At 49.5% G+C, this 16,947-nt stretch overlaps 7 protein-coding genes across 7 annotated transcripts; 2 read left to right on the top strand and 5 right to left on the bottom strand.

Annotated features, from left to right (window-relative positions):
• Nucleotides 1-152: 152 nt before the first annotated feature.
• Nucleotides 153-4,402, bottom strand: N7500_000733 (uncharacterized protein; the record flags this gene model as incomplete). Its single annotated transcript, XM_056671879.1, has 2 exons — nt 153-1,101; nt 1,323-4,402. 2 exons carry the CDS (start codon nt 4,400-4,402, stop codon nt 153-155), a joined length of 4,029 nt encoding a protein of 1,342 aa, XP_056537452.1.
• A 1,291-nt stretch (nt 4,403-5,693) lies between these two features.
• Nucleotides 5,694-6,360, top strand: N7500_000734 (putative NADH-ubiquinone oxidoreductase 178 kDa subunit; the record flags this gene model as incomplete). The annotated part of the gene is made up of 3 exons (XM_056671880.1): nt 5,694-5,798; nt 5,892-6,136; nt 6,207-6,360. The coding sequence occupies 3 exons, from the start codon at nt 5,694-5,696 to the stop codon at nt 6,358-6,360; spliced, it is 504 nt and encodes a 167-aa protein (XP_056537453.1).
• A 202-nt stretch (nt 6,361-6,562) lies between these two features.
• Nucleotides 6,563-7,931, bottom strand: N7500_000735 (protein-histidine N-methyltransferase; the record flags this gene model as incomplete). The annotated part of the gene is made up of 3 exons (XM_056671881.1): nt 6,563-7,207; nt 7,279-7,572; nt 7,782-7,931. The coding sequence occupies 3 exons, from the start codon at nt 7,929-7,931 to the stop codon at nt 6,563-6,565; spliced, it is 1,089 nt and encodes a 362-aa protein (XP_056537454.1).
• Nucleotides 7,932-8,422: 491 nt separating this feature from the next.
• N7500_000736 (cystathionine gamma-lyase CYS3) lies at nt 8,423-9,793 on the bottom strand (the record flags this gene model as incomplete). The annotated part of the gene is made up of 4 exons (XM_056671882.1): nt 8,423-8,980; nt 9,040-9,484; nt 9,540-9,625; nt 9,686-9,793. 4 exons carry the CDS (start codon nt 9,791-9,793, stop codon nt 8,423-8,425), a joined length of 1,197 nt encoding a protein of 398 aa, XP_056537455.1.
• Nucleotides 9,794-10,816: 1,023 nt separating this feature from the next.
• Nucleotides 10,817-12,174, bottom strand: N7500_000737 (phosphotransferase family protein; the record flags this gene model as incomplete). The annotated part of the gene is made up of 2 exons (XM_056671883.1): nt 10,817-11,557; nt 11,635-12,174. The coding sequence occupies 2 exons, from the start codon at nt 12,172-12,174 to the stop codon at nt 10,817-10,819; spliced, it is 1,281 nt and encodes a 426-aa protein (XP_056537456.1).
• A 1,049-nt stretch (nt 12,175-13,223) lies between these two features.
• N7500_000738 (DNA-directed RNA polymerase III subunit RPC25) lies at nt 13,224-14,117 on the bottom strand (the record flags this gene model as incomplete). Its single annotated transcript, XM_056671884.1, has 7 exons — nt 13,224-13,268; nt 13,319-13,496; nt 13,551-13,614; nt 13,668-13,754; nt 13,809-13,905; nt 13,962-14,060; nt 14,106-14,117. The coding sequence occupies 7 exons, from the start codon at nt 14,115-14,117 to the stop codon at nt 13,224-13,226; spliced, it is 582 nt and encodes a 193-aa protein (XP_056537457.1).
• A 355-nt stretch (nt 14,118-14,472) lies between these two features.
• On the top strand, nt 14,473-16,243 carry N7500_000739 (CCCH zinc finger protein; the record flags this gene model as incomplete). Its single annotated transcript, XM_056671885.1, has 2 exons — nt 14,473-14,635; nt 14,775-16,243. The coding sequence occupies 2 exons, from the start codon at nt 14,473-14,475 to the stop codon at nt 16,241-16,243; spliced, it is 1,632 nt and encodes a 543-aa protein (XP_056537458.1).
• Between the last annotated feature and the right edge of the window lie 704 nt (nt 16,244-16,947).

The raw sequence follows: 16,947 nt of genomic DNA on the forward strand, positions 1-16,947 counted from the left end.
AATCCGCTGAAACGTTCCAAATAAAATCTCAAAACAAGTGTGCGATAAAACAAATGACAAGACAAAAGAACGACATAGGAAAAAACAAAAGAAAGTTGGCCCAGACGCTATGCTATATGCACAATATATCAAAGTCACCAATGCGGCCGAAATCACAGACTCCTAAACTGACCCTTTGGGCTCGTAGGAGCTGATCGAACAGTCATAACCTTCGGCGAGGAGGCTTCAGTCTGAGCCAACCTGTCAATAGCCTTGACAGCCAAAGGCGTCTTAGGAGGCGACTCAGTGATCAGAGCATCCGTAGACTTCTTCGCAAACTCCTGAAGACGATCCATAATGACCGGCGAGTCGGAGTAAAGCACAACACCCTGCGAGTAAGTGCAGCCTGTCGCTTTCTCTTCATCGGTAGCAAAGTCCTCATGAGCCGCCTCACGCGTAATGCGCGGGAAGATACGCAGCACGACATGACGAGTGGGCTCGTTGGTCGGGATGGGGCTCTGATCCTTGTTGGCAGCATACTCCAGCCAGCCCTCGTTCGAGATACTCTCTGCATCCGGGGCGGGGAAATTGGCGAGGACGAGCTCGCGTTCGACACGCGCGTGTCTCCATGTCTCAGCGGCAAGCTTGACAATCTTTCGGACGCCAATTAGGAGAGAGTCGAGGTGCTTGGGGTCGGCGAAGTGCTTGATGTGGTCGATGATTTCGTCGACGATGACTGCTGCTGCTACGTTGATTGATTGTTTTGCGTCTGAGGTCGTGTAGGCTGCCTTCAGGGTCTGTTGACGCCAGAATGCCTCACGGCGGACGGACTTGCGTCGGATGTCCATGGATAGCATCTGGAAGAAGGTGTCGGCTTTGTCGTAGCGTCGGCCCAAGGTGAAGAGGAAGGGTTGGAAGACTCGGAAGGTTAGGGTTTTTGAGATGATGTGCTGGATGTAGGCACATCGGAGTTCGCGGGATGCTGGAGTGTTGTCAAGGAAAGGTGGGAGTTCAGATGGAATCTTGGAAAGAATGTCTTTTGGAGGATCGATGGGGAGATATCCGAAATGCTCTTTGGATAGATTGTGGATGAGCTGCGAGAGCTCAGTGAAGCAGTCCAAGCTAAAAATGAAAATGTTTATTAGATCGTGTCCATTTATCGTTATCAACATGAGTCTATAAGAGAATGTATGCCCGCTGTGCACTGATGCAGTTCAACAAAGGAAATATACAAAATGAATGACCTGTCTCCAAGAGACGGAAAAGCAAAAGAAAGGGTAAAACAAAAGAAGAAAAAGCGCCAAAAGGAATGCAAATTCCGATGACTTCAAGGGCTTACTTACAAGAATTGGTCGCCCTTGGTGTTTCTGAGGTCAGTGGCCTCACCCAAGCTGGAGAGTGTCTTTCTCAGCCTGTCGCAATCACCACCCAGGTTATCAATCGTCATTCGCATCCCATCTACGGCACGCTGGAGATGCTGCTCCTTGACAATTCCGTCTCCTTCCAATCTTTCCTTCTCTCGCTCGGCACTGGCAAGTTCACTGTCTCTCTCGGAGAGCTTTTGCTCCAGGGCAGTGCGTTCCGCAGTCCAAAGCTGCTCTTTCTCATTCAAGTGGGCTTCTAGAGCGGCGATTTTATCAGCCAACTCTTTAGCAGCAGCAGCGAGTTGTTCGTCGTGTGATTGTCGAAGGGAGTCAATTTCACCAGCATGACCTTGTCGGAGTTCTTCCGTTTCTCGAGCGTTCTTCTGGTGGGTTTCTTCCAGCTCTGCTAGCTTGGCTGCGAGCTCTTCACGTGTTGTTGTGAGTTCAGTGAGTCGGGCTTGGAGCTCGGTCTCTTTGGATTCCAAAGCAGCGATCTGGGAGGTCACTTCTGTCTTGGTGGCCTCCAGCTCGGTGCGCTGGGCCTCGAAGGATTCCTGTAATTGGGTCTTCTCCTTCTCCCATTCGCCCCGACTAGATTCGTGTTCAGCGCGAAGTTCGCGCTCACGAGTCTCCAAGTTCTCTGCTGCAGTTTTCTCATCCTCGGTCTTGATTTCTTCAAACAGCTCGGTGAGCTCTGCCTTCTGTGCCCCAAGAGCCTTCTCCTGCTCCTCCTTCTTGATCACCAGGTCTTTCTCGTGGGCTTCCTTTGACTCCTTGATGCTTTCATTGAGCTGGTTGATCTGTCCCTCGAGCAAGACCTTGGTTTCAGTAAGCTCCTCGTTGGACTTCTGGTGGACAGCCAAGCCATCTTCAAGGTCCTTCTGCTTCTCTTGCAGATCTCCGAGTTCGAGACGCAGCTCACTAATGGTATGCTTTAATTTAGCGCCTTCTTCGGCACTCTCATTGGCAGCTTTCTTCATTTGGGCTTGCAGAGCTTCGATGTAGTACTCCTTGTGAATCAAAGCTTGTTCGTGCTGGGTTCCAATATGTTTCATCTCAGCCTCCCGGTTTGAGAGCTTGCTGTGTGTGTTGCGGAACCCATGAAGAAGACGGTTGATGTCTGGAATGGCCGACTGGATACGTTGAAGAAGCTCAATGTGCTCAGTGTCATTTTCTGGGGGAGATCCATTCTCGTAGGCATGGCCGTTGGCCATGGACAGGTTATGAAGGGCCTGGTATGACGCCTGATATGATGGATCTGGGATGCTGTAGCCCCGGCTCATATAATGGGGCTCTGATTGGTGATGAGGAGAATAATATCCATAAGGAGGTATCATGCCAGCAGAGCTCATGACAGGAGATTGAAGAGAATGCGGCCCACTTTGGGCGATGGAAGGCGCCGCTTCTGGGGGAGCCATCGGTGCTGCTGGTAGATTCTGAGGTGGAGGGGTTGCAGTTGGTGATATATTTGGAGACATTTGAGGGTAGTGAGAACGTGCAAGTGGGCTGCTGACTTTAGGCACCGGTGAGGAAGTGTAAGCTACTGATGAGGCGTAAGGCACCGGAGAGCCAGCGTAGGGTGTGGATGAGGTGTAGGGCACCGGGGAACCAGCGTAAGGCACTGGCGCGTACAGCGCAGGTGAGGCGTAGGGTACTTGTGAAGAATATGCGTTTGGCGAAGTGTACGGTACCGGGGAGGCTGCGTATGGCACTGGCGAAGCGTAGCCTGTTGGTGACGCGTAGCCTGGTTGTGCAGCGTAGGCGTTTGGCGATGTGTAAGGTGCTTGCGCAGGGTATGGGACAGGCGAAGCGTAAGGAGAATATGGTCCAGGATAATAATGTTGGTGCTCCTGGGAGGGGCTTGACATATACCGTGCTTCAGTCAATGATGGTGAAGGCAAGGGGACACAGGCGGCCACAGGGGAGAATGGGTCAACCGGTGCTGCTGAGACTACAGTCGCCTCTCCAGGGCGCTCAACTTGATTGGGTTGGTCTTGCTTGGTATGATCTTCCAAGTCCCTCTTTGGCTCTTGGTCCTCAATAGGAGCCTGAATCAAACTTGCTTCTTCCACAGGCGACTCTCTGGTTTCACTGTCCTCGATGGGAGGCTGAGTTGAGCTTGATTCGTCCAAGTGAGGTGTGTCCGAGTGAGGTGCGTCCAATTGTAGTGCGTCCAAGTGTGGAGCGTCCAAATGTGGTGCTTCGTCGACAATCCTATCGACTATCGGCGGTGATTGATCTACGACAGGGTCGGAGCTGTCTTTGTGTGGAGGTACTTCGTCGAACACCTTGTCTGGTGATAAAGGGGTTTCGAGTACAGGGGATTTTGAATCTGCGACAGAGTCGGGGACGCCTTGAGGTGCAAATACAGTGTTGTCGTCAAGTATCTCGTGTGCTGGTACGGGATTGTCAATCACAGGCGGTGCTTGATTTGCGACAGGTTCTGAACTGTCTTGAGGTGTGGTCTCGTCGTCGAATACCTGATATGCGGATACAGGATTGTCAAGTACAGGTGCTTGATCAGCGACAGGCTTGGAACCGTCTTGAGGTGTGGTGTCGTTGTCGAGTACCTCGTACGATGAGACGAGATTGTCAAGTGCGGGTGCTTGGTCTGCGACAGGCCTGGAACTGTCTTCTTGAGGTGTAGTCTCGTCGTCGAATACTTGGTATGCCGATACAGGATTGTCAAGTACAGGAACTTGGTCTGCGACAGGCTTGGCACTGTGTTGAGGTATTGTGTCGTCGTCAAATACCTGGTATGCAGAAACAGGATTGTCAAGTACAGGTGCTTGATCTGCGACAGGCTTTGAATTGTCTTGTGTTGTGTCGTCGTCAAATACCTCATATGCTGATACAGGAAGTGGCGTCTTTACTTCTGATGTGTCAACAGGAGGCTCTTTTACTTGCTCTGGTTCCTGCGCCGTAAGTTCAGGGCTGCCAGGAGCAGGAGTAGTTGTAGTTGTCTGTGTCTCTGTGACTTCTGGGCTCTTCCCCTTCTTAACCTTCTTGGTGGCTGCCTTGCCCTTGTCTTTGGCCTTAGCCTTCTTACCTGCGGCCATGGCGGTAGAGTGATGCCCAAGCTCTCGCCTGTGAGAGACGTGTTACCAATAGGATCAATGTACTAAATGAAGCATATGAGTAATGGTTCGGATCATATGAGAGACTGCACTGTACATTTGCAACCAACCCTGTGGCAATGCTTCAAGATATAGCCCAATATTTGACTATGAAGATGTGTATCAAGACTTTGCAATATTTAGAGCGTAAGCCAAGTGGCTTCGGTTGATCGGGCAGAGAACCTGAAACCTCTTTGACGGGGCGCGAATGAAGATCCACGAAATCAATGTAGATGTTTTGGGGGTAAGACCAATTGTCAATTCCTACGGAATAATTAAAGGAAAGAAAAAGATCAACCCGAAAGAAATTTACAAAATCTCTCGAAAAATTAGCATCCTAACGTTTGTCTGGGTACAACAGCGGACCGACCCTTAGCGTGATTGATACCCATCCAACCCCCAGTGTGCGAGGGGACCGTGAATTAGACGCGAATGCTGGGAATTATGGACCTTTGAGGGCACAAAGAAGTATTGAATCCACCCATATTGCATTTCGGACTGGAAGCGAGACCATTCGGGAGACGCCATGACAGTTGGGCATCAAATTGTGGGTTTGGGCCATTCTAAAGGGCAAGGCTTAGTGGGGTGACTTGACACCGACAAGCTGACATGTTCAATTGAGAGCACATGAATTCAAACGAGGCGATATATCATGTATCTCGCCCAATCAGGGTAGCCTTGGGAAACAAATAGTGAGGCTGTCATGGGACAACATTGGACAACATTGGACAACACATCTTACTACATGAGGTTTCGAGCAGCATATTGGACATAATATGATTGTTTATGCCAAGTAGATCGGGCTGCAGTTGAATTTTGGATTTTTTTTTTTTTTATTTTTATCTGCACATTGTGCAGAGTAGCACTACATCGGAGTACGAAGTAGGGAGTACTATTGTCCCTATCCTGGGCTATTATAGGGGTCTTGCAGTGTGATACTAAATATACACAAATGGGTTTCATTTGAAGAAATATGAGAGAACAGAAAGAACAGATCAATTCTAATTCTCACTTGAATATGAAAATTCTCGAAAAGATTCCTTCTAATAATATACTAATACACGAATGAAGAATAGTCTCAAGACGAGAATGATGTTGTTCATCAACACTCTTGCCAGAGAGCGGCCCTAAGCCTAATACGGACATCACGTGCCATCGACTTTCACTTTCCACCTCGCCCTATCATCGCTCCCCAAAGGGTCATCGATCACCACCAATTGCTTCCCTCCACACAATGTTCGCTGCCACACGATCTGCTCCTTCGATGCGGCAACTGCTGCGCACCCAGCGCCGCTGGGGCTCTCACGCCGCCCACGCGCCCGTGAATGAAGGCTTCGGCGTAAGCTCCCCCGCGACCAGACCCGACTCTGGAAGAGCAAGAAATGCCTCAATGGCCCACGACCTAGCTAATCATTCTATGTCCACATAACAGCGCAGCTTCTACGTCACCTGTGGCTCCATCGCCTCCGCCTTCCTCCTCTACCACGTCAGCAAGTCCAACGAGGAATCCGGCTCGGCGTCTTGGATCTCCAACCTCATTACCAAGTGGTCGCCTTCCCAGGAGGTCTTCGAGCAGCGCAATGCTATCCACACCGCTATGATGGAGAAGGCTGCTTCTGACCGCCACTTGCTCGGCAGTCAGGGCCCACCCGAGGCTTTTGACCTCCGACAGCCCGAGTATGTGATGCTATCGCTTTGGAAATGCTATGGTTTCTGTGCTAATTGTACTTTTTTCGCGGTTATTTAGTATGATGAACGCCGGCTCTCCGTACAACGTTTCGCCCGGTTCGCAGGCCGACCTGAGCCATGTCGTGGCTCACTACCAGCGCAAGAACCAGCAGATTGAGGAGTCTCGGGTTGCGCGGATGAAGGACGGCAAGGTCGTGTCGATCTATGAGTAAATGGGGAGTGTCGTTTTTCTTTGGTCGGCTGTCTGAAATAGACATGTGTGGAGGAAAAATTATGTACATATACGTTGGGACTTGACGTTCAATCCAGCACTTGATAATTGGATTTTCTTTTGTTTTGAACCTAAATCCTGGATCCTCGCGGAATGTTCGTTGAATGCTGGGATTGGATATTCATTTCATTATCAAATTGACTCTAGGGCCCGGTTGACGGCACAACCTCCAAAACTACTCTACCCACACCCTCAGACTGAACGTTCAATTTCTGCTGCACGTCCAGCTCATTAGCACAGACATTACGCAGCACAGCAAGGAACTCATCAACGCCTCCGCCAACTCCGAAATAAACCTTCTTCGCGGCGACGAGAGCCCGACTTCTCGCTGATGCAGTGTTCGAGCGGCGCAGCAGCGCCAAAAGCGTCTCAGAAAACGCAGCCAGTGATGCCGGCGAGTAGATCGTCTCACTAGCAAGAACCAGAGTCTTGCGAGCACCACCACCGGATGAAAAGACCAGATCCACAAACGCGGGTGACCAAGCGCCCGAAATGAAATCAACCGAGATCCCACGCTGAGCAAGATCATTCTGGAATTCTTCAACCAGCTCAGGCGTGATATCCAGCTCTTCGTCCTGATCCCGTGCAGTTGGCGCGGCTGAAACAACTGTTTGAGAGCGGCTAAGGTGCCATGTCAGAAGGAGATTCGGAAGTGTAACAAGACGGAGCACGTCCGAGTTGTAGTCTGCAAAAGTAAAGACTATCTTTCTTTGGCTCTGGCTTGGCTCGGCTTGGCCGAGAAGACGGGCAAACAGTGTCAATGACGGGACTGCTGTGCCTGCGCCGAGCTGTTTCTTGACATTAGCCTTCTTGCTCTTTGGAGATGGGGGAAGCTTTCAAAAGACGCATGATTACGAACCTCAATTATATGAATGTCTGCCGGGCTATCTGAGGATTCATTAAGTATGTCCTCATTGACGGAGAGCTTAACTAGATCCAAGGCACATTCCCAGGTTTTGAAGCCGCCTTCATAGAAATTGGGCGTGATGTCGCCTTTTTCAATACCGGCAATAAGCTCTTCATTATCATGGCCTGCGCTGTCCTCGGCCATGAGTTGGGTGCGAATGTCAAAGATCTCTCGACGAGCAACGGCCAGAAGCGAATCGCTGATTGCGAGCTTATTGTAGAATATTTGAGAGGGAAGAATCGAAAGCTGTCATTTTGATTAGATTGTTGCTCTGCTAAAGACTTATCATGCATTTCAAAGCAATGAAGGTATGCATAATGCTCTTGTTGATGATAGAGAGCAGTATCTCATAGGCCCGAATTGGGATTTAGAATATACTTGCCAGTCCAAACCATGACAAGAGCAGGAACATAATATGCATAATCGAGACTGAAATATCTTGCTTGATCACTTACCCATTCATTCATATCATGTTTAACGGCTTTCACAAGCTCAGGAAGAGAATTGCCCACAGTTTGCTGAGAGGACACACCAGAAAAATCATTATTGATCTCCGAGTCATCAATGTCGATATCATCTCCCGAAAACCCGAAGCTAAAAGCCATTTTCACCTCAATAAGACGGCTGTCTTCTCTTCCAAGGCTAGTACTCTGTAGGTGGGTTGTCTGAAGTCTCAGATTTTCTGAATTTTTCGGCAGTGCAGGCTGCCGACAAACTTGGACTGGTTTCGACAAAACTATTCTCTTCCAGACCAATGACCAGCTGTTTCAACAGTAATTAGGTCCCAAAGCTTTCCTTTTTACCGGCGCTGAGATCTGATCCCCATACAAAAATTGCAGTGGGTGGAATGCTGACTAAGCGCGTATATTCCTCAGGTCTCAGGCAGCATTTAATACAGTTAACCATAACCAACTAAGCATGATGATGAATCCAAATGCTATTTTAAAGGTCAGTCGGGCGTTGAAATGATTGTAAATATATGATTTTGATAATTCTATAACTCGTAATGTCATATCCAAGTGATCAACAACCAATGCAGTCTATTCTACATATTGTTGAAATGCAAGCCAAAATTAGTGAAAATTAAGAGTTGCGCTTAAGCCCTCTTAGCAGCCATGCTGAGAGCCTGCATGACATCAGCGTGCAGATCCACAGAGTCCTCAATACCGCAGCTCATGCGCACAAGGTCGTCGAAGACACCGGCAGCCTCACGCTGTTCCTTGGGAATACCAGCGTGGGTCATGCTGGAGGGCACCTCGCACAGACTCTCAACACCTCCCAGACTCTCAGCGAGAGTGAAGATCTTGGTGTACTTGCAGAAATCGTGAGCAGCCTGTTGACCACCCTTAATGCGGAAGCTGAGCATGCCACCACCCATACCATCACGGTGCTGCTTGAGGGCAATATCGCGCTGGGGGTGGGAGTCAATGCCGGGGTAGTTGACGGAGATAACGTGGGGAGAAGCCTCAAGGGCTTCGGCAATGACAGTGGCGTTCTTGGACGCCTCGCGGGCGCGCAGGTGCAGGGTCTTGAGACCACGGTGAGCGAGCCAGCAGTCAAAGGCGGAAGGAACAGCACCAATGGCATTTTGGAGGAAGCTGAGGCGCTCCTTGAGAGCCTCGGAGCTGAAGGCAGCAACGCCCATCAGAACATCCTAGACTTGAGTTAGCAAAATTGATACCGGGAAAGTGTAGATCGGATGTAAGAACTCACAGAGTGGCCATTAATGTACTTAGTGACGGAGTGGACAACAATATCAGCACCGTGGTCCAATGGGTTCTGGACGTAGGGGCTCATGAAAGTGTTATCGACAACGACCTGAATGCTGTGCTTGTGGGCAATGTTGGCGATAGCCCGGATATCCACCAAGCCAAGAGTAGGGTTGGAGGGGGTCTCAATCCAAATGAGCTTGGTCTCGGGGCGGATCAATTGCTCCACATCCAATTCAATGGAGGGGGTGAAAGTGACCTGAACACCGTGCGCCGAAGCAACCTTGGTGAAGTATCGGTGGGTACCACCGTAAACATCGGAGACCGAAACGACGTGCGAGCCAGCAGCAAGGGATTGGAGGATGTTGGCGGTAGCGGCGGAGCCTGAGGAGAAGGCAAGAGCGTACTTGGCATGCTCGAGGGCTGCGACGGCTTGCTCGAAGTTATCACTGCAGGGGTGTTAATCCTGGTCGACATGTCGAAAGTTTGGACTTGGAGACTGACCGGTTGGGGTTAGAGCTACGGGTGTACTCGTACAGACCAACGGGGTTTCCGACACTGGTCTGAGCATATGTGGTGGACAGGGAGATCTAGTCAGGACATTGTTAGTGCCGCCATATATCCTCCGTGACTAAATTGGTTCTGCTTACCGGAGCAATGACAGCGCCGGTCACCGGGTCATGAGGGGAGCCGGCGTGGACAGCCAGTGTCCCAAAGCCGCGCTCAGCAGCGTGTCCGTTTTCTGTGGAGGAGACCATTGTGTATAAAGAAAATGGGTTGAGGAGAATTGAGGCGAGGGGTCGGTAGGTTATATGTTTATCGATAAGGTGAGATCACCTTCTTTGTACGCCGGGATTGTCTGAATTTGGAAAGACTCGGATTGCGAATCTGATTGATAATCAATGGCGACGAAAAGAAGGTACAAGTCTCTGCTTCCGGATGTTTTCGTGAAAAATTCAACCGAAAAAAAAAAATTTCATCTGCAATAGATTAGTTTACATACCAACCCTCTGGGGGGCAGATGGCGATAGATGGCAGGAATACGACTGGACGAGAGACCGACGGAGCTCCACCGGACCAATTCTTCTCGGAAAATCAGTTGGGACACGCCGACACCTCGGAGTGTCGGAGTGTTCGGCACTTACCGGGATCTTTTAATTGGCCTCTACCTTCTCGCTTTGATCAATCAATCTATATCATTTATATGCACTTTCTTTACATTTGGGGTAATACGGTAGAAATTTGTCACTAACTTCGGATCAACTTCTTTTTCTCCCATATCAAGCAGCCTTCTACATCGTCAGCTGGTCTCATTACGTATCACTCATGTATCTATCACACAATGGTTGGTTTATACTCGTCGCGTTTTATCTTTTTCCAAGTCTACTTATCTATATACTTTCGTTTCATACGGAATACAATATAGAGATTCCTTTCCGTTCTCAGTCAAAACATAGGTAATGATGGTCATGCCAAAACTGCCGGCGGCCTCTTAGTCACTGTTGTATCGTATGCGCCATGTATGTAAGTCGTAGCGTGTCGGAACTCTCCAGCGGGTAAATCTAGCTCGCACCTATCTATTCTCAGCTACCACGAGAAACATATCCCGGCCGATCAGCATCACAGTTTTGTCAAGAGGGCATCGTCGCGTGAGATTGAAATCGCAGTCAGGAAGAGTGATATTCCATCCGCAGAAGCTAGAACAAACCTGACAGGCTGCTCAGCCATCCTCCATTCTTTACAATAGATTCCGTCGTTACTTGCAGGTGAAGTTGATATGCCTATAGGTCAACCAATCCATCAATGCTGTAATGAATTTCAAGGGTGGCTTCGTGCTTTTGGATCAATTTCATGTTAACAAAAGCATTCATGTTTGCGCGCTCTTCCGCGTTTAAAAGAGCGACTCGCTCCTCCATCGTTGTAAAAGGGCCAAAGAATTTCGGGTCAATGAAATTCCAATGTATTTCATCAAACAGCGCGCTGTGTCGTGAAGCAAGGGAAATCCAAAACAACCCAGTATCCAATGATTGTTCCATAGCGATGGAGAGGCGTTGGGACTGAGTCAAGGATCGGGCTTTAATTTTCTCCGTCTCACAATTTCGAAGGACTTCCAGAAAAGTGCGAAATCTTGGCAAAAATATAGCCATGAATTGATCAAAATCCGGGTCCCAGCTCTCGGGCCGTTCCAATAAGAGCCTCCAAGGGGCTGCGTACGTAAACTCAACGGGAGCAGCATATGAGAACTCCCAGTCAATCACACCCGCAACGATAAATTTCGACGGATCAACAAGAACATTTCCGGGGGAATAGTCATCGCAATATAGGCGGAAACGACCGTTGCAATGCTCGGATGCTATATCACGCGAAAGCTTGCGGAACAGACAGCGTGCGATATACTTCCTCCGGCAGTCGTTCTCATCAGCGACTGCGTCATTGCGTTGATACTCAAGATGATAGAAATGTTGTTGAGCAAGCTTCTCGAAGTAATCTGCTGCGTCGCTAAAATGTTTCCGCTGGAAAAGCTTTTGGGGGACATTCGAAAATTCGGCAATCCGATTCATATTCAGAGTGAGTGGTCCCTTCGATGAAGCTCATGTACCAGACTCGTCTTTTCTGATAGCTCCGATGGAGATTCAACTTTTGACAGCTCCAATAAGACTCCTGCCATGCCGTGATATGCTCTCCTTAAGACGCGGATAGAAATATTCGCTAGTAGTGTGTCTTTATCCTGTGTTGGATCTTTCAAATATCTGCTCAAAAGATTGGCTTCAATATAAGACATCACAATATACGGACCGTGCACACTCTTCCCATGGCCGAAGATCTTTGGTACCGGAATTGTTGTATGCTGGCCGGGAAATTCTTTGGTAGTGACTTTGTCATCAACTTTCTCATTGCGAGCGACAATTCGACCAAGGGCAGTGAAACGGACCACAACACGGTGTCTTTTTTCAAAGGTGACGCGGTAGCAAACGTTGAAAGCGCCATTGGACAGCCGTGAAGCTTTGATAGGCGTGCCAGGGCAATGGCGAGAGGCAAGGTGACCCGCTAGCTCCTCTGGTGGATTCCGCAAAAGATTCTGTGTCCACACTGTGAAGATTGTATCTACCCGCTGGGATGCCAAGTTATCGAAGTCCATTACCCAGGGAAACGGTTGTATCAACGAGGGGGAAGCGAAGACTGTAGAGAAACAAGTGCCCTACATAACCCAAGATCTTGTGATTTGATACCAGAAAAGGGGTTCACGATCTCCGGTGCAGAGTACGGAGTATACAACTCGGGATTGTACGTCTTTCACATCTCATTTCACTTTGGTCAGTGCGAGGCAATTGAGGAGTCGGTACCCGATCCATTGCACAGTATCACGTGCTTCTGCACGAAGATCTCCCCAGTTGTGATTTACGAATTCTCTCCTAGGGGGTTGGTTCCCTTGTTCAGTCTACGGAACTGAAGCGCAGCATCTCGTTCTGGAAGGCTCCAGACGCGTAGAGCTCCCTGACACCGGCTATGGTGTCAAAAATCTTCCGGGGCCAGTGCCGTAAGATACTGCCAATATATACGCAATATGGTATCAATTCGCCTTGTATTTGATTAACAAAATGGTAACTCGACGTGCCACATTCACTATCGTTGTATTCGGGCCTGCCGCGCGAAGAAAGTTTGTTTGAAGCGCGGTGAATCCCCCTTCTGCCCTGAGGAGTTCAATCAAACGCTCACCATGAGAATGTAAAGCATAAGCTATCCTTGGGCCAAGTCGGCTGGGAACTTTGGAGACTGTTTCGGCTAGGACATCCAAAGAGGCTCCATACTGGAACAGCCACCTAGATGTTTTGAAATCGTTTCTGTCGTAAGATTCTTAACAGAGCCTGTTAATCCCACCGCAGACTTCTCGGCAGGATGCACCATGATAAAACAACCAGCTTAATTCCCTTTGGTAACCTTTTCAATCAGCCGCACGCTCAGCAAGATCGCCGCACGTAAAATGCTTCAGTGATACTCTGCGGTGGATCAGGATGTTCAGCCCTATTTTTGCGATAGGCGTGTGATAAAATATGGCCTCGGGGTTGCCGTTGCCGTGTCGGGACCAGAATAAGAGTGGAAGACGCCTCGACGGTGGAAAGGGTTAGACATAGGTCAAGAGACAAGAAGACGTTCTAGTTTTACATCAAATGACAGCGTGCCGACAGCCTACCACCATGTGATGGGTCCCGTTCCGCCCATTTGCATAGAGCCCTAGAAGGTGGTGAGTGAGAGTTACACATTTCAAAAATACGGAGACCCACAAGAATGGAATACGGAGGGCGCCTCTCCTGTGGTGTTTCATCCACAACATCTGGTGCATTCGGGATTTGGTCATGCCACTCTTCTGATTCAACACGGAATCGAACAACTTCTCCTACATCGAAGAAGAATTCAGTTCCGCCTTCGCTCTCCCAGATCCATACCTGCTCGGCATAGTCACTGCAAAACAAGTTAGCATTTTGAGATTCGACATGAGGCCGGGGACCAGCTCACAAGCGGGACTTTTCCATGAGCATCTGCGGCGGGATAAGGATATCATTGAAGAATTCAATGCCAACTGAAATTGATTAGTTTTTGACAAGGACTGAGTGTTTCCTGTTTGGAGCATACTCTTGATTCCATGCTCTGTGCCGCTAGAAATTTTCCCTAGCATGATCTCTCCCTTGAAGGGTCTGAAGACAATCATGCGGAATTTAACTGTGTCATAGTCAGTGACGATCTCGAGCCTGATCGAGGGTTCGCATCATTTACCGTTGACGTTGACCAACCCAGTTCCGTGACCAATCAGGCCATCAGAAGACTCAAGTAGGTCATAGAAGCTGATGCAAAGGCCAATCTTTTGGATGACCTAGAGGGCAAGATGAGCATGTAAAGAACTGGCAGGGAGGAGGTGGATTTCCGCACTTTATTGGCGTATTTTGCATTGATATTGTCTTCAAGTGCAACTGCACTGAACTTCGAGAAATCCTCGGGCGAAATCTGGATCAAGTCCGATATGGTGGTCTGCAGATGTTAAAGAAGGTTTTTATATATTGGCATCACACTTACTAAGATAAACATAATGATGGTGGGAAAGGCAGAGATAGAAGAATTAATCAGACTTGACAGCAGCACAGTAAATAGGTGCGAGTCTCTTTTCCCGTTTTACTATTGTCGTCGTGCTCCAAGACGCAATCGAAAACCTTTTGAGATTCTTCGTCCGCTAGAATCCCGCCCTCACGTGACCCAGGACGGAAGCTTTCAATTTCAACCTCAATTCCGCCAACACGCTAAGCCCACAAGATTATTCCTGTGTTTGTGCCGGGGTCTCTGGAAAACCCAAAGACTTTCGTCATGACCTCACAGGGATTTTCTTTCCCGCCCCCGCCGCCTCCGCCGCCAGCAACTACCCAGGTGGCTCAGCAACCGACCCAACATGGACAGAATTGGGGCGGACACGGCGGACATGGTGGAGGACATGGCGGAGGCCAGCGAGGACGTGGAAGGGGACAAGGCAATCGAGGCCGAGGAGGTCATCATGCAACTGGACAAGCGCCATCGTATCTTCCACCTACAGGTTTCAACTACGCGCAACCAATGTATGGTGGATATGCTTCTCAAGCTCTTCCAACAGCACCTTATATGCCTCCCCAAACATACCATCATGGACAATCGCCAGCCTTCCAGAGTCCTCAAAACCCCCCTCATTTCCATCCCAACAATATCCTCAGCCGATAGCTTCGGGGAGCTATCAACACTACAACACGCCCAATCTTCCTACACCTTACCCTCCCACACCTCCGACGTATATGCAAGGCTTACCGACCCCTCCGCATGGCCATACACCAAACAATCAAGCAATGATGCCCCCCATGTCATGGCGCAATGATATGCCAGGTGCGGCGCCATACATGGGAGCCCAACCGGGGCAAGCACGAGGACCACGACCTCCCCATGCGCATAGCAATCAAGGTCCAAAACCCAAGCACAATCAGAAGCGGGATCATTCATCTGCATTCAACAAGCCTCAATCAACTGCACCACGGACTCCCGCTGCGCCTGCCGTCCCAAGCTTCGGCAACCCTCTGCCCTCGAAGCCACCACCAGCCGCAGACTCCACAGCTAACAGAAAAGCAAAGAAGCGGAAAAGAAAGCACAATCAACTCGGGCTGACCCCTCATACCGAAGATCACGAGTCAAGCGAAGAAGAGGCTGATGAAGATGAAGAGTCGAAGCTGGCGCAAAGTGGATCTGATGCAGCACCACTTCAGGTCTCATACAAAGGGAAAACATCCACATTACAAACACCATCCGATATTGCTGCTTGGATTGCAGAGCGGAGAAGGAAATTCCCCACCAAAGCTCGAGTTGAAGAAAAGATGAAGTCTATGGAGGAGGCAAAGGCAGCCCGTGAAGCAGTCCGCCAGCAAAAGCAAAAAGAACAGCAGGAAAAGCGACGAGAGCATATACAGAAACAAAACGAACACAAGACTGACCCCGCTGCAGATGCGACAACAAACGCGCAACGCAGGGAGAAGATCCGGCGCAACCTTGAAAGAGAGGAGAAACGAATCCAAAAAGCTATGGCTGAGACCGAAGCAGCTCGTCTCCGAATGGAAGCTCTACAGAAGGAGGCATTGAGCCTGAATGTAGATTTCAACCAAGAAGAAGATACGGGTATCACGCCCGTGCACCAACTTCCGCCCCCGAATTCAGTGATCAAGACTGAACCTGCAAACGTGATGCCAGAACCAACCATCAAAACCGAACCCTATAAGGCGGTTCCCGAATCAGCCATCATCACTGAAGCCGAAACCGCTGAAACCGCTGAAACCGCAGTGCGTGAGGCAACCATAAAAACCGAGTCCCAAGACCTAGTTTCAGAGTCGACGCAATTCGCCGACCCTATTCCCCACCAGACAGAGGCGCAGGGAGATCCCGGATGCTTGCCCGAGTCCAACAATCTCGAGGCCACGATCAATACCGTACATCCGACCGACGATGGCTTGGATGACATGGAGGTCGCATCCGATCACGAGGCCAGTGATTGGACGTCATCGGGTGCTTCTGGCACAGATTTCGACTCCGACTCTGACAGCGACGACTCTGCGCCAGAGCAAGCAACTTCACGTCGCACGGGACCAGAGCGAGTGCCACCCCCCACCCCGCGAGGGCAAAAGGACTGTTTGTCGTTACTTTGCACGTAATGGGCACTGTAACCGTGGGGACCAGTGTAAATTTCTTCATGAGAATGACCCTGAACGAACCTCAAAGGCCAAGGCAAAGCCTACGGAGAAGAAAGAGAAAGAGACGAGACGCAAGGGACTTTATCAAGCCGTGAGAGCCCTCATTATTGATTTTGCGGCTTCTATTGAAATTGTACTAACACAAATTAGTTGCTGGACCGACAGACAGAAGACAATGACCGCCGAGCAATGGAAGTGATCTCCTGGCTCGGTCAGAATGATATGTTGGCGGATTGAACGCCCCCACACGATACCCCAATAAATTAGCGTCGGAACTGGACGATCTACAACACCATTATGCGCAAGGAAGTGAAAAAGGTCATAGCTTGGAGGCGTAGGGGGCTTTGGCCGGATTTCCAACTTGAACGAATATCCGAACCTTAGTGTGGCTCCGATAACAGGAAAATAGATTTAGGAAAAACATAAGTTGAATTACATCTGATTCGACTTCTTTCCGTCGGTATTAATCTAAATTTATCTTTTCGAAGGACCTAAAATAGGAAGATAACGCGAAGTGACTGTAGCCGACACAAGTGGATCGACTTTTAAGGTCACGTCGAGGTCCGACCAGTCAATGGAAGCCCTTCCCTGCCAAGCGAGACAAAGACGTCCGTGAGTGGTCCAAATCCTCGTGGGATCACCGCCACGCTCTCTTTTTTTTCCTC

The sequence above is a fragment of the Penicillium coprophilum genome (genome assembly GCF_028826855.1).
Source record: "Penicillium coprophilum strain IBT 35676 chromosome Unknown utg000001l_segment0_segment0, whole genome shotgun sequence".
Taxonomy (NCBI): Eukaryota; Fungi; Ascomycota; class Eurotiomycetes; order Eurotiales; family Aspergillaceae; genus Penicillium; species Penicillium coprophilum.